The 16477-nt window shown below is 45.0% G+C and overlaps 1 protein-coding gene across 1 annotated transcript in view; it reads left to right on the forward strand.

Annotated features, from left to right (window-relative positions):
• Positions 1–16477, forward strand: part of LOC138368861 (uncharacterized) — a 58809-nt gene that overhangs the window by 9638 nt on the left and 32694 nt on the right. The window contains exons 3-4 of the mRNA XM_069331574.1: positions 15336–15692; positions 16050–16204. Of these exons, the coding sequence (XP_069187675.1) occupies positions 15336–15692; positions 16050–16204 (512 nt within the window). The remainder of the gene's footprint in view (positions 1–15335; positions 15693–16049; positions 16205–16477) is intronic.

A 16477-nucleotide genomic window follows, 5' to 3' on the forward strand; every position in this document is an offset into this window, starting at 1 on the left:
TTAATTGTGAATTAATTCCACACTAAAGATCTTCAAGGGTATCGGTTATAGTGGGGATCAAGCCCCAAGGTTGATTAATTAGCATGATCGATCCAGACCTCGATCATTGCTCAGTGTTACTAGTCTGGTGGTGGTGGCGGAGGCGACTCTAGGGTTTTGCTCAAAGCCTATGTCACATCATACGGGTTGTAGAATCCTAAGTCGGTCAATCGTCTTATGACCACGTGGCGTGGAGTCGGCTTTAGTAAAAGTTTTGGAGTCCCTTAGTATAGAGAACAAAGTAAGAATACGGGTAGAGGGGGAAAAAGAAGGAAAGATCATTCGAGAACCCCCTCCCCGTGTTACATTACGGCCACTATGGGTCGCAACCAAGTTCTTTGTTGGAGGAACCAAAGTACTTGTATCCGACCCCAAGTCGGTAGTGGTTTTCAAGGAGTAGGCTTGGTAATGCAAGTAAAACACAAGGAGGGCGTTGACAGGAATATGCTTCATCCTTAATCATTATATTCACATATTATCACTTTCCCATCACCTTAAATATAATCATAAACGAAGTATTACTACACTGATATATACAGATGTGTCGCTCTCATAGGACACTAAGCACTCCTCGATGCTAATGCAATGCAGCCTTGTCAACTTCCGTGTTTCCTCAACACACAGTACCGTCCTCAACCAGTACTGGGAAACACCCACGAGTCTACCCTAGCCACGGGCCAGCCTATACACAGTCTCACTAGGTGCTCCTTGTGAACGCCCACAATCACTCTCCAGCCTGGTGCTGGCAGAGAACATCAGCCTCGCGCTGCTGGACCTCTACACGAACAAATACAAGGGTAGCGAACCCCTGACAAGAGCTTCTTGCAACTAGTTACACTCCTCCGTAGCACCTCACTGTCGGTCTTCTCTTCCTCTAGCTAGTCCTGGGATACGCCGAATTCTGTCACTGCCACTTCACAGGCAGACCGCAGATACTACTCAGTTCCTCTTCGGCGGCAGCTCACTGCTCACGTAAACCAGAATGAAATAGAGAGATAATAGGCTGCCCTGGGTAGACTGTCATCGTACCACTGCAGCCCTACCTCGCCTCTGTGGATACAGACACGTCATCAGTACACTGGCCGGTACTTGTGAACTAAGAAATACCACTTACGGACCCTAACATTGACATACAACTCATATTCCAATAGAGGGCGTTGATTTCTAGGAGCCACCTCACCAGAGGTCAGCTACAGCGACTCTTCGGGATGACCAAGGCAGGAATCTAGCGTCTCTTGCAGGTATCATACTACCACCACCAGATGGCGTCGTCCATTTAGTGGGGGTTTAGGGAGCAGACTCACAGATGGCGTTGACGTCGCTGCTCCATGCTCCGACGATGGAGTCGGGTTCGTAACAGAGACCCAGAAAACAAACAAGTACAGGGACCTAGAACGTTCGTGCTGATAGGCTCCGAGACTCTGAGCGCCTGGGGTAAATGTGCACTTAAGTTTCTGAAGAAGGTGGGCGAGGAACTCGTTGGGAAAACTAGAGACCCAAGAGCGGCCAATTTCATGTTCCAGCGCCTGAGTGTCGCTGTTCAGAGGGGAAATTCATGCTGTATCCTGGGTACGCACCCGACTTCCGAACAGCTGAACGAGGTCTTCGAACACTGTTATATAAGTGTGTGTTCTCTGTAAACTGTAGCAATGCAACAAAATCAAATAAAACAAAATTAATAAAAAATAATAGGGGTGGTAGGAGAGGAAAAGATTAAAGTGTTCAGTGAGAATCCACAAGGTCTTCTTTGAACACTCTTTATCTTCTTCTTCGAGGATGTGGGTCCTTTTAATTACACCAGTGATAGTACATTATATATATATATATATATATATATATATATATATATATATATATATATATATATATATATATATATATATATATATATATATATATATATATATATATATATATATATATGTATGCAACATATTAATTTCCTAATTAAATAACTTGTAGTCAGATCAATGGTTAAAAGATCTATATATTTAGGTATTAATGAGAGGACTTAAAGAAAAAGTTCACTACGGGCTCACCATAACCTGTGCTGAACGGAGGGGGGGGGGGCTTTGCTCCTGAGTAGCTGAATCTAAAGCAACAACAACAAGGTATTAACATAAATAGTTTAGAACAAGAGCGTGACTGTGCCAGGTTTAGTGACTGTGGGTTTACGATAAACACAAGTGAACTGTCCACCAATATTAGTAATCAAAGAGTCAATAATGACTCTTTGCAATTGGCCTTAAAATCTGGGGTAATTATTTAAATTGTTCGAAATACTGATTTGGATTCTAAACTTTTAATCTTGATGTTTACTTGTGAAATTAAGGTAATTCTAAAATATAATGACCCAGGTAAGTTTTAAAAATACGATTTAAAGATCCAAAAAAACAATGTTTATCTGTTGGACTTGTGTCGACCAGGTGATTAAGCCTTCGGACTAGTTGGCCTACTTCAGGGTTGGGGCCTAACTTAGGCCAGTAGGCCTTTTACGGTGTTCTTACGTTGCTTGTTCCATTACCTATGCTGAGGGGTTCTGGCCTCCCCTAGAACAATAGGCCCTGTGTCTATTGCCTCGTTTCTGCCTCGACTGGGCTTAGGCCTACTGACATCTTCACCCCTGCCATGGTTCAGCAGACACATTGCAGCGTCTCACCCAAGCCTAGTGGCAATACGTCTGCTGCAAAAGACTTGTAAACCTGAAGAATTGTTTTCTTCTTTTCCTCTAATGTTTATTAGGCCAATTTAGCAAGTTGCACAAGTCAGCTTGCAAAGTGAGATCCGTAAGTTGTGAGGGGATTTTTTTATGTTGAACAGCACAGTAAATAATTTATTAATTATGGAGATATACAAATGTTGTATACTAATAAGTTATCCTTTCTTGTTGTGATGTCACTCCTGTAGAGGCTCTCCATAGTTTACAGCTGTAGAGGCTCTCCATAGTTTACAGCTGTAGAGGCTCTCCATAGTTTACAGCTGTAGAGGCTCTCGATAGTTTACAGCTGTAGAGGCTCTCGATAGTTTACAGCTGTAGAGGCTCTCGATAGTTTACAGCTGTAGAGGCTCTCCATAGTTTACAGCTGTAGAGGCTCTCCATAGTTTACAGCTGTAGAGGCTCTCCATAGTTTACAGCTGTAGAGGCTCTCGATAGTTTACAGCTGTAGAGGCTCTCCATAGTTTACAGCTGTAGAGGCTCTCCATAGTTTACAGCTGTAGAGGCTCTCCATAGTTTACAGCTGTAGAGGCTCTCGATAGTTTACAGCTGTAGAGGCTCTCCATAGTTTACAGCTGTAGAGGCTCTCCATAGTTTACAGCTGTAGAGGCTCTCCATAGTTTACAGCTGTAGAGGCTCTCCATAGTTTACAGCTGTAGAGGCTCTCCATAGTTTACAGCTGTAGAGGCTCTCCATAGTTTACAGCTGTAGAGGCTCTCCATAGTTTACAGCTGTAGAGGCTCTCCATAGTTTACAGCTGTAGAGGCTCTCCATAGTTTACAGCTGTAGAGGCTCTCCATAGTTTACAGCTGTAGAGGCTCTCCATAGTTTACAGCTGTAGAGGCTCTCCATAGTTTACAGCTGTAGAGGCTCTCCATAGTTTACAGCTGTAGAGGCTCTCCATAGTTTACAGCTGTAGAGGCTCTCCATAGTTTACAGCTGTAGAGGCTCTCCATAGTTTACAGCTGTAGAGGCTCTCCATAGTTTACAGCTGTAGAGGCTCTCCATAGTTTACAGCTGTAGAGGCTCTCCATAGTTTACAGCTGTAGAGGCTCTCCATAGTTTACAGCTGTAGAGGCTCTCCATAGTTTACAGCTGTAGAGGCTCTCCATAGTTTACAGCTGTAGAGGCTCTCCATAGTTTACAGCTGTAGAGGCTCTCCATAGTTTACAGCTGTAGAGGCTCTCCATAGTTTACAGCTGTAGAGGCTCTCCATAGTTTACAGCTGTAGAGGCTCTCCATAGTTTACAGCTGTAGAGGCTCTCCATAGTTTACAGCTGTAGAGGCTCTCCATAGTTTACAGGTGTAGAGGCTCTCCATAGTTTACAGCTGTTGAGGCTCTCCATAGTTTACAGCTGTAGAGGCTCTCCATAGTTTACAGGTGTAGAGGCTCTCCATAGTTTACAGGTGTAGAGGCTCTCCATAGTTTACAGGTGTAGAGGCTCTCCATAGTTTACAGCTGTAGAGGCTCTCCATAGTTTACAGCTGTAGAGGCTCTCCATAGTTTACAGCTGTAGAGGCTCTCCATAGTTTACAGCTGTAGAGGCTCTCCATAGTTTACAGCTGTAGAGGCTCTCCATAGTTTACAGCTGTAGAGGCTCTCCATAGTTTACAGCTGTAGAGGCTCTCCATAGTTTACAGCTGTAGAGGCTCTCCATAGTTTGCAGCTGTAGAGGCTCTCCATAGTTTACAGCTGTAGAGGCTCTCCATAGTTTACAGCTGTAGAGGCTCTCCATAGTTTACAGCTGTAGAGGCTCTCCATAGTTTGCAGCTGTAGAGGCTCTCCATAGTTTGCAGCTGTAGAGGCTCTCCATAGTTTACAGCTGTAGAGGCTCTCCATAGTTTACAGCTGTAGAGGCTCTCCATAGTTTACAGCTGTAGAGGCTCTCCATAGTTTGCAGCTGTAGAGGCTCTCCATAGTTTGCAGCTGTAGAGGCTCTCCATAGTTTACAGCTGTAGAGGCTCTCCATAGTTTACAGCTGTAGAGGCTCTCCATAGTTTACAGCTGTAGAGGCTCTCCATAGTTTACAGCTGTAGAGGCTCTCCATAGTTTACAGCTGTAGAGGCTCTCCATAGTTTACAGCTGTAGAGGCTCTCCATAGTTTACAGCTGTAGAGGCTCTCCATAGTTTACAGCTGTAGAGGCTCTCCATAGTTTACAGCTGTAGAGGCTCTCCATAGTTTACAGCTGTAGAGGCTCTCCATAGTTTACAGCTGTAGAGGCTCTCCATAGTTTACAGCTGTAGAGGCTCTCCATAGTTTACAGCTGTAGAGGCTCTCCATAGTTTACAGCTGTAGAGGCTCTCCATAGTTTACAGCTGTAGAGGCTCTCCATAGTTTACAGCTGTAGAGGCTCTCCATAGTTTACAGCTGTAGAGGCTCTCCATAGTTTACAGCTGTAGAGGCTCTCCATAGTTTACAGCTGTAGAGGCTCTCCATAGTTTACAGCTGTAGAGGCTCTCCATAGTTTACAGCTGTAGAGGCTCTCCATAGTTTACAGCTGTAGAGGCTCTCCATAGTTTACAGCTGTAGAGGCTCTCCATAGTTTACAGCTGTAGAGGCTCTCCATAGTTTACAGCTGTAGAGGCTCTCCATAGTTTACAGCTGTAGAGGCTCTCCATAGTTTACAGCTGTAGAGGCTCTCCATAGTTTACAGCTGTAGAGGCTCTCCATAGTTTACAGCTGTAGAGGCTCTCCATAGTTTACAGCTGTAGAGGCTCTCCATAGTTTACAGCTGTAGAGGCTCTCCATAGTTTACAGCTGTAGAGGCTCTCCATAGTTTACAGCTGTAGAGGCTCTCCATAGTTTACAGCTGTAGAGGCTCTCCATAGTTTACAGCTGTAGAGGCTCTCCATAGTTTACAACTGTAGAGGCTCTCCAAAGTTTACAGCCTCATGGACAACTTTCCCGCCATCTCACTCACCGCTCTCGTTAAACTTTAAGACAATACACTTTACTTGTGAAAGAATTCTTTGATGGGAAAAGTTATCAAAGCCTTTTTTTGGATATTAAAGATTGTTTCGTTACCCACATTACTCTCTCATGAACATTGAAGACAAATACTTGTTGAGCGTTAGCAACTGTTCTGCAATCAACGTGATCAAGATTTAATCATTTGGTTTTCACTAGGTGATTAAGAAAACTTTTTTGTTTGTTGTTGGCTAACTAATGAAATGTTGATAATGGAATGGAATGTTGAAACTAATGGAATGTTGTTGAAAAGTGATACTTATTAGGAAGCCTCGCATTCCTTGGGCTTCGTAAGGGAGTCAAGTTATGTGATCGTGATAAGGTGAAGCATCCATCTCTCTCTCTCTCTCTCTCTCTCTCTCTCTCTCTCTCTCTCTCTCTCTCTCTCTCTCTCTCTCTCTCTCTCTCTCTCTCTCTCTCTCTCTCTCTCTCTCTCTCTCCCTCTCTCTCTCCCTCTCTCTCTCTCTCTCTCTCTCTCTCTCTCTCTCTCTCTCTCTCTCTCTCTCTCTCTCTCTCTCTCTCTCTCTCTCTCTCTCTCTCTCTCTCACTCTCTCACTCTCTCACTCTCTCACTCTCTCCCTCTCTCTCTCTCTCTCTCTCTCTCTCTCTCTCTCTCTCTCTCTCTCTCTCTCTCTCTCTCTCTCTCTCTCTCTCTCTCTCTCTCTCTCTCTCTCTCACACCTTTACCCAGCCCGCCGTGTCCCGGGTGAGACAGTCAGGGGGGAAGCAATATACCAGAGATCAATCTGGCAGTTGTCAGAGTTGATGGCGAGCCGCGCAGGTCGGCCGTGTATAATATTCTGAGTCCCAGGTATGTGAACTGGTGCAACACGGGCCAAGGGTTATGTCCAGGGAGAGTACTGGCCAAGGGTTATGTCCAGGTAGAGTACTGGCCAAGGGTTATGTCCAGGTAGAGTACTGGCCAAGGGTTATGTCCAGGTAGAGTACGGGCCAAGGGTTATGTCCAGGTAGAGTACTGGCCAAGGGTTATGTCCAGGTAGAGTACTGGCCAAGGGTTATGTCCAGGTAGAGTACTGGCCAAGGGTTATGTCCAGGTAGAGTACTGGCCAAGGGTTATGTCCAGGTAGAGTACTGGCCAAGGGTTATGTCCAGGTAGAGTACTGGCCAAGGGTTATGTCCAGGTAGAGTACTGGCCAAGGGTTATGTCCAGGTAGAGTACTGGCCAAGGGTTATGTCCAGGTAGAGTACTGGCCAAGGGTTATGTCCAGGTAGAGTACTGGCCAAGGGTTATGTCCAGGTAGAGTACTGGCCAAGGGTTATGTCCAGGTAGAGTACTGGCCAAGGGTTATGTCCAGGTATAGTACGGGCCAAGGGTTAGGTCCAGGTACAATACACGACACAAACATTATGACCAGGTAGACCATAGGATAATGGTTTTGACCAGGTACAATATAATGTACAAATTATGATCAGGTAAACAAGGTATAAAGATTATGTGAAGCAGAGAACAAAGAGTTTGACCAGGCTCAGCACAGCCTATACCCAGCAGGTCCACAGCCTATACCCAGCAGGTCCACAGCCTATACCCAGCAGGTCCACAGCCTATACCCAGCAGGTCCACAGCCTATACCCAGCAGGTCCACAGCCTATACCTAGCAGGTCCACAGCCTATACCCAGCAGGTCCACAACCTATACCCAACAGGTCCACAACCTATACCCAGCAGGTCCACAACCTATACCCAGCAGGTCCACAGCCTATACCCAGCTGGTCCACAACCTATACTCAGCAGGTCCACAGCCTATACCCAGCAGGTCCACAGCCTATACCCAGCAGGTCCACAGGCTATACCCAGCAGGTCCACAGGTTATACCCAGCAGGTCCACAGGATATACCCAGCAGGTCCACAGCCTTATACCCAGCAGGTCCACAGGCTATACCCAGCAGGTCAACAACCTATACCCAGCAGGTCCACAACCTATACCCAGCAGTTCCACAGCCTATACCCAGCAGGTCCACAGCCTATACCCAGCAGGTCCACAACCTATACCCAGCAGGTCCAAAGGATATACCCAGCAGGTCCAAAGGATATACCCAGCAGGTCCACAGCCTATACCCAGCAGGTCCACAGCCTATACCCAGCAGGTCCACAGCCTATACCCAGCAGGTCCACAGCCTATACCCAGCAGGTCCACAGCCTATACCCAGCAGGTCCACAGCCTATACCCAGCAGGTCCACAGCCTATACCCAGCAGGTCCACAACCTATACCCAGCAGGTCCACAACCTATACCCAGCAGGTCCACAACCTATACCCAGCAGGTCCACAGCCTATACCCAGCAGGTCCACAGCCTATACCCAGCTGGTCCACAACCTATACTCAGCAGGTCCACAGCCTATACCCAGCAGGTCCACAACCTATACCCAGCAGGTCCACAGCCTATACCCAGCTGGTCCACAACCTATACTCAGCAGGTCCACAGCCTATACCCAGCAGGTCCACAGCCTATACCCAGCAGGTCCACAGGCTATACCCAGCAGGTCCACAGGTTATACCCAGCAGGTCCACAGGATATACCCAGCAGGTCCACAGCCTTATACCCAGCAGGTCCACAGGCTATACCCAGCAGGTCAACAACCTATACCCAGCAGGTCCACAACCTATACCCAGCAGTTCCACAGCCTATACCCAGCAGGTCCACAGCCTATACCCAGCAGGTCCACAGCCTATACCCAGCAGGTCCACAGCCTATACCCAGCAGGTCCACAGCCTATACCCAGCAGGTCCACAGCCTATACCCAGCAGGTCCACAGCCTATACCCAGCAGGTCCACAGCCTATACCCAGCAGGTCCACAGCCTATACCCAGCAGGTCCACAGCCTATACCCAGCTGGTCCACAGCCTATACCCAGCAGGTCCACAACCTATACCCAGCAGGTCCACAGCCTATACCCAGCAGGTCCACAGCCTATACCCAGCAGGTCCACAGCCTATACCCAGCAGGTCCACAGCCTATACCCAGCTGGTCCACAGCCTATACCCAGCAGGTCCACAGCCTATACCCAGCTGGTCCACAGCCTATACCCAGCAGGTCCACAGCCTATACCCAGCAGGTCCACAGCCTATACCCAGCAGGTCCACAGCCTATACCCAGCAGGTCCACAGGCTATACCCAGCAGGTCCACAGCCTATACCCAGCAGGTCCACAGCCTATACCCAGCAGGTCCACAGCCTATACCCAGCAGGTCCACAGCCTATACCCAGCAGGTCCACAGCCTATACCCAGCAGGTCCACAGCCTATACCCAGCAGGTCCACAGCCTATACCCAGCAGGTCCACAGCCTATACCCAGCAGGTCCACAGCCTATACCCAGCAGGTCCACAGTGCACTTACACAGTACAGGAGTTAAGACTGTGGGTGTAAGTAGTATCTCTATGATCTATAATGATTATATAACAGAGGAACGCTGTAACTTGCACTTTGGTTACCCAGCCACTTGGGGTGGATGGTAGAGCGACGGTCTTGCTTCCTGCAGGTCGGCGCTCAGTCCCCGACCGTCCAAGGGGTTGGGCACCATTTCTTCTCCGCGTCCCATTCTAAATCTTTATCTTGACCTTTTGCAAGCACTATAAAGTCGGACTGGCTTGGCACTTTCCCCTGATAATTAAAAAATGCACTTTGGTTGTTTACTGTAATAAAATTCTGAAAGAAATCAATTTCCTTAAGAAATATCGAAGCTACATGAAATAACCTCTAAATATAACAAAACCTATTATATTGAAAATTATACGAATCTCAACATAACACTTGACTTTCCAACATTGTATTGGGTGAAGGTTGAGAACACTGTACTGATGCTTCTCACTCTCCATCCTGACACTTCCGGTCTAACCCTTTAAGAACTGACCCTCGTCTAAGTATGTGATTCCTATGCCTATAAAACGATCGAAGATAGAACAAATATATCAGAGAGCAGATTAAGGTGATCTAGAGTGGTCCTCTGCCACAATACTGACATCATAGTGCTGAATTCAGAGTAATTAATGCAGACTCTTACTTTAATAATGCAAATTCCATCCAAGAGAGCCAAATTACCTCTGGTATAAATGGACTTTAATTAGCGCGGTTCAATATGTTCCAAAGCCTGGACCATCAGCCCTATAGCTGTCCACAGAGTTTTTTTTTTAATTTCGTCAGGGTAAAATAAGATATCTCAATTTATAATGTTATTAATTTATTTTAAAGTGTTCTTATTGAGTTACGTCTAAGTAGGTCGCGGTTTTTGGGTTCCTTTTGTATTTATTTACAATTTGTCATATCAACATTTTGTAAAGTGATTTTTCATCATTGTGAGTCAGGTTGTTATAAAAAGTAATTTAGAAAATAATCAGTGTTGACACCAGCTCATCTTCTGCAAGGGTGGGGAGCGTACTCACGATCCAGCAGGCATTCCCTCTCTGGATCACGACACTGAGGCGCTGGAACATGACATTGGCTGCTCTTTAGTCACTGGTTTGTCTACCAAGTTCTTGCCCCAACTTCTTCAAGAACTTAAAGTGCATATTCAACATTTAAAAGTCTCTCTGAGCCTCTTGGCACCAAGCAGTAACCCGTGTCCCCCCAGGCTTCGCTCTTATTGGTGGTCTGAGTCTCCCGGAAAGTTACAGGTCAGCAGACTTCATATACACTTTACTGCAGACTGACACCAGCTTGCGTGTGGGTGCTTGTCTCTGGCTGATGATCACACGGAATCCAGGCTTCTGTTTTTTGTACCATTCCATAATGAACACTATGGGAATGTTCAATAATCCCACCTACTGAAAGTTTTCACGGGAACTTGATTTCAACGACCCGCAAAACGGGTCGTTGAACCTGTCGACCCGACCTGTCGGCCGGCAGGTCCAGTGTCCGGAAAGATTATAACGAGAGAATAGTGACCAAACCTGCACTGTAAAGTAATTTCAGGTCTCGAGACACTACAGGAATCAGAACACAGCCATTGTGCTCGCGAACACGATGATTGTGTTCCGACACCAAACAAAACAACTATGAAAGAGAAGAATTCAATGATCTCGATATATTGGTAAGACAGAAACATCTTTCAGAATGTTTAACAATGCACAAACAACAAGGATCCATCAACGATCACTCAACCTCCACAAACACCAATTGCCTTCAGATAATAGTCTGTGAATGTTTTCATTCAAATTAATTTCTTGAAGTATTATGAGCATAGGAAACTATAGGGTCTCTTCTATAGAACTTCTAAAGTTCTTGTTATCTCATCAATGGTAATTAGGACATTCCGGATCAGTATTCCTCAGTGTATTGAGAGACATTGACAACTAAATACAAGATATCAGAGCTGACTGATAATACTCTTAAGCTAAGACAGGAATATTTAACTTTTTTGGAAAATATTATATTAAGCCTTTCCTGTTCAGATATATTAGCAAGGATCTCTCTCAGATCTGTGTAATGTTAATCATACTTATAATAATTTTAGTATTAGTCAGTATTCATTAATCAGGAATTTACAGGTGAAGTTTTCAAACAGGTCATGAAACTAACGTGTTGGACTTGTACGTAAGAGAACATGATATTGCACTTACACGTAAGAGAACATGATATTGGACTTGCACGTAAAATGAGATGATATTGGACTTTCATGAACATAACCCATTTATTTTCAAATGAACTTTACTCATATTTAGGACTGAATACGATTGATATATTGTTTGAAAAATCTCAAACTCTTGAAATGAATTATTCACAGTGAGGTTTGTGACTGACGTTTGAAGCATTGTATTAACAAAGCTTAGTATGCTCCAACTATGCTGAAATGTTCAGGTACATGGCAGCATAATGCCGGTGGCCTGTTGGGGTCATCAGTAAGGGCAGCGCCCCCCTCCCCCATGGTCAGGTATTTGGTCCACACAGTGACACATATTTGACAGATATTGCGACAGTAAGATATCACTGGATATCTGTTCCTAAACGTAGGAGAACTTGAACAATAAACACATCCACAAGAGTCAGTCATATATCAATAGCCAGTCATATATATTAATAGCCAGCCACATATATATAAACGTTCATTCATATATATATGATAGTAGCACGCTAGGTACGGCCAGTTAACTGTCCCACTCACCATCTCGGTCAGCCAGTCAGAATGCTGGATCTCACTAGCCCGTTCCCTCCCTTTCGTTCTGCCGCTGATGACGCTAAGTTGAACTTTTTACACTGTGTCACACTCAGTATAGGTTCAAAAATATTCTTCCGAAGCAAAATTTCGAAGCTTCCTTCCCAAATTTTCATGAACAACCAATGATAAACAGAAAATGTTGTGTCTGAAAACATCTAGAGTAAATTATTATCATTAATATTCTATCGTCAAACGCGTTACAAATATCCGCCGCCAAGAAGCATATTAAACGAATAATGAAATAACTTTTTCACAAGCTGGTAATAGAGATCAGACAGCCGGTTGTTGAAAGAAATTAATAATGAAATGCAGCGTCGCTGGGGAGAGGGAGGGAGGGAATTATCAGGGGAAAAGCACCAAGCCACTACTAGTATATAGCACTGGGAAGGGGTCAGGATAAGGATTTGGGATGACCACAATGGGTCGCAACCGGGTTCTTTGCTAGAGGAACTAAAGTTCCGGTATCCAACCCAAAGTTAGTAGTGGCTATCAAGGAGTGAGCTTGGTAATGCAAGTAAAACACAATGGGGGAGTTGCATTGAATACGACACTTCATCAATTATCAATATATTCACATATAATCACTTTCCCATCACCTCATATATAAAATCATAAACGAAGTATTACTACACTGATATATATATACACAAGTGTCGCTCTAATAGGACACTAAGCGCTCCTCGATGCTCAAGCGATGCAGTCTTGTCAGCTTCCGTGTTTCCTCAACACACAGTACCGTCCTCAACCAGTACTGGGAAACACCCACGACTCTACCCTAGCCACGGGCCAGCCTATACACAGTCTCACTAGGTGCTCCTTGTGAACGCCCACAATCACTCTCCAGCCTGGTGCTGGCAGAGAACATCAGCCTCGCGCTGCTGGACCTCTACACGAACAAATACAAGGGTAGCGAACCCCTGACAAGAGCTTCTTGCAACTATCTAGTTACACTCCTCCGTAGCACCTCACTGTCAGTCGTCTCTTCCTCTAGCCAGTCCCGGGATACACCGAATTCTGTCACTGCCACTTCACAGGCAGACAGTAGAACACTACACAGTTCTTCTCCGGCGGCGGCTCACTGCTTCCGTAAAGCAGAATGGAGTAGAGAGATAATGGCTGCCCTGGGTAGGCTGACTGTCCTCGTACCACTGCAGCCCTACGTCGACTCTGTGGATACAGACACGTCATCAGTACACTGGTCAGTACATGGGACACTAGGAAACACCACTTACGTACTCTGACATAGACATACAACTCCTCCCACAATAGATGGCGCTGATTTTCTAGACGCCACCTCACCAGAAGTCAGCACCAGCTACCTCTCGAGCTGACCATGACAGGAATCTAGCGCCTCTTGCTGGTATCTTCCTGCCACCACTAGATGGCGTCGTCCAATTTGTGGGGGTTTCGAGAGCGGATTCCCAGATGGCGTTGACGTCGCTGCTCCATGCTCCGACGATGGAATCGGGTTCGTAACAGACGGAGGGAAGGAATGGTGTCCCAACTACTTGGTGGACGGTCAGGGATTGAACGCCGACCTGCATGAGGCGAAAGCGTCTCTACCGTCCAGCCCAAGTGGTTGGACTCGCTGGCGCGAGATGCGAGAAACACTTTATGAAACAAGATTTTGGGACACGTGAAATCTGTTCGAACATGAGGGGGGGGGAGAACTTCCTATTGTGTAGCATTTGGACAGGAATATATCCTGTTTAACAGGAGATATAACCAGGAGTATAAACATACATTAACATTTGAAGAAAGAAAATGTCTGATTTTACCTCGAGTGAACTTGAAAGAGCTTTGGTGACCAGGTCCAGTGTTGGCCTGGTGACCAGGTCCAGTGTTGGCCTGGTGACCAGGTCCAGTGTTGGCCTGGTGACCAGGTCCGGTGTTGGCCTGGTGACCAGGTCCAGTGTTGGCCTGGTGACCAGGTCCAGTGTTGGCCTGGTGACCGAGTTCAGTGTTGGCCTGGTGACCGGGTCCAGTGTTGGCCTGGTGACCAGGTCCAGTGTTGGCCTGGTGACCAGGTCCAGTGTTGGCCTGGTGACCAGGTCCAGTGTTGGTCCGTGGTGACCAGGTCCAGTGTTGTCCTGGTGACCAGGTCCAGTGTTGGCCTGGTGACCAGGTCCAGTGTTGGCCTGGTGACCAGGTCCAGTGTTGGCCTGGTGACCAGGTCCAGTGTTGGTCCGTGGTGACCAGGTCCAGTGTTGGTCCGTGGTGACCAGGTCCAGTGTTGTCCTGGTGACCAGGTCCAGTGTTGGCCTGGTGACCAGGTCCAGTGTTGGCCTGGTGACCAGGTCCAGTGGTGGCCTAGTGACCAGGCCCAGTGAATGAATAACTTAGTGAGTTTGTTATCATGTTATTCTGGTGTTTATATGTAATGTTCTAGGTGAACAAAATGGTTCTTTGAACAAACAACTGAATAGTTTGTTTCGTAAGTCCTCACGGCACTTACCGAACCTCCGTCTTTGTTTATGTTTTATATGTAGTTTCAGGAAATATCATTGAGGCGGTGTTCCGTCTTCCTGGAGACTGCAAGGAAAGCTTTATTTTATCTCCATTCATAAATAAAGTTTTTAATTCTTGGAATTAACTTGGTCATGTTTTCTGCACCTGATGAAGTTTATTTATGTCAAGTCTCAAGGTCTTTATGTCAAGTCTCTTGGTCTTTATTTCAAGTCTCTGGGTCTTTATGTCAAGTCTCTAGGTCTTTATGTCAAGTCTCTAGGTCTTTATTTCAAGTCTCTAGGTCTTTATGTCAAGTCTCTAGGTCTTTATTTCAAGTCTCTAGGTCTTTATGTCAAGTCTCAAGGTCTTTATGTCAAGTCTCTAGGTCTTTATTTCAAGTCTCTAGGTCTTTATGTCAAGTCTCTAGGTCTTTATGTCAAGTCTCTTGGTCTTTATTTCAAGTCTCTGGGTCTTTATGTCAAGTCTCTAGGTCTTTATTTCAAGTCTCTAGGTCTTTATGTCAAGTCTGTAGACCTTTATGTCAAGTCTCTAGACCTTTATGTCAAGTCTCTAGGTCTTTATGTCAAGTCTCTAGGTCTTTATGTCAAGTCTCTAGGTCTTTATGTCAAGTCTCTAGGTCTTTATGTCAAGTCTCAAGGTCTTTATGTCAAGTCTCAAGGTCTTTATGTCAAGTCTCTAGGTCTTTATGTCAAGTCTCTAGGTCTTTATTTCAAGTCTCTAGGTCTTTATGTCAAGTCTCTAGGTCTTTATGTCAAGTCTTAAGGTCTTTATGTCAAGTCTCAAGGTCTTTATGTCAAGTCTCTAGGTCTTTATGTCAAGTCTCTAGGTCTTTATGTCAAGTCTGTAGACCTTTATGTCAAGTCTCTAGGTCTTTATGTCAAGTCTCTAGACCTTTATGTCAAGTCTGTAGACCTTTATGTCAAGTCTCTAGGTCTTTATGTCAAGTCTCTAGACCTTTATGTCAAGTCTCTAGACCTTTATGTCAAGTCTCTAGACCTTTATGTCAAGTCTCTAGGTCTTTATGTCAAGTCTCTAGACCTTTATGTCAAGTCTGTAGACCTTTATGTAAAGTCTCTAGGTCTTTACGTCAAGTCTCTAGACCTTTATGTCAAGTCTCTAGACCTTTATGTCAAGTCTCTAGGTCTTTATGTCAAGTCTCTAGGTCTTTATGTCAAGTCTCTAGGTCTTTATGTCAAGTCTCTAGGTCTTTATGTCAAGTCTCTAGGTCTATATGTCAAGTCTGTAGACCTTTATGTCAAGTCGCTAGGTCTTTATGTCAAGTCTCTAGACCTTTATGTCAAGTCTGTAGACCTTTATGTCAAGTCTCTAGGTCTTTATGTCAAGTCTCTAGACCTTTATGTCAAGTCTCTAGACCTTTATGTCAAGTCTCTAGACCTTTATGTCAAGTCTCTAGGTCTTTATGTCAAGTCTCTAGACCTTTATGTCAAGTCTCTAGGTCTTTATGTCAAGTCTCTAGACCTTTATGTCAAGTCTCTAGACCTTTATGTCAAGTCTCTAGGTCTTTATGTCAAGTCTCTAGACCTTTATGTCAAGTCTCTAGACCTTTATGTCAAGTCTCTAGGTCTTTATGTCAAGTCTCTAGGTCTTTATGTCAAGTCTCTAGACCTTTATGTCAAGTCTCTAGGTCTTTATGTCAAGTCTCTAGGTCTTTATGTCAAGTCTCTAGACCTTTATGTCAAGTCTCTTGGTCTTTATGTCAAGTCTCTAGGTCTTTATGTCAAGTCTCTAGACCTTTATGTTAAGTCTCTTGGTCTTTATGTCAAGTCTCTAGGTCTTTATGTCAAGTCTCTAGGTCTTTATGTCAAGTCTCTAGACCTTTATGTCAAGTCTCTAGACCTTTATGTCAAGTCTCTAGGTCTTTATGTCAAGTCTCTAGACCTTTATGTCAAGTCTCTAGGTCTTTATGTCAAGTCTCTAGACCTTTATGTCAAGTCTCTAGACCTTTATGTCAAGTCTCTAGGTCTTTATGTCAAGTCTCTAGACCTTTATGTCAAGTCTCTAGACCTTTATGTTGTGAGAGTTTTGTAGTTTTTAACTTGTGAAAAGTTTTGGAATAAATTATAATTGGTATAAGGAATTTTAGCTCGGAAAATT

This window comes from Procambarus clarkii, chromosome 3 (genome assembly GCF_040958095.1).
Source record: "Procambarus clarkii isolate CNS0578487 chromosome 3, FALCON_Pclarkii_2.0, whole genome shotgun sequence".
Lineage (NCBI taxonomy): Eukaryota > Metazoa > Arthropoda > Malacostraca > Decapoda > Cambaridae > Procambarus > Procambarus clarkii.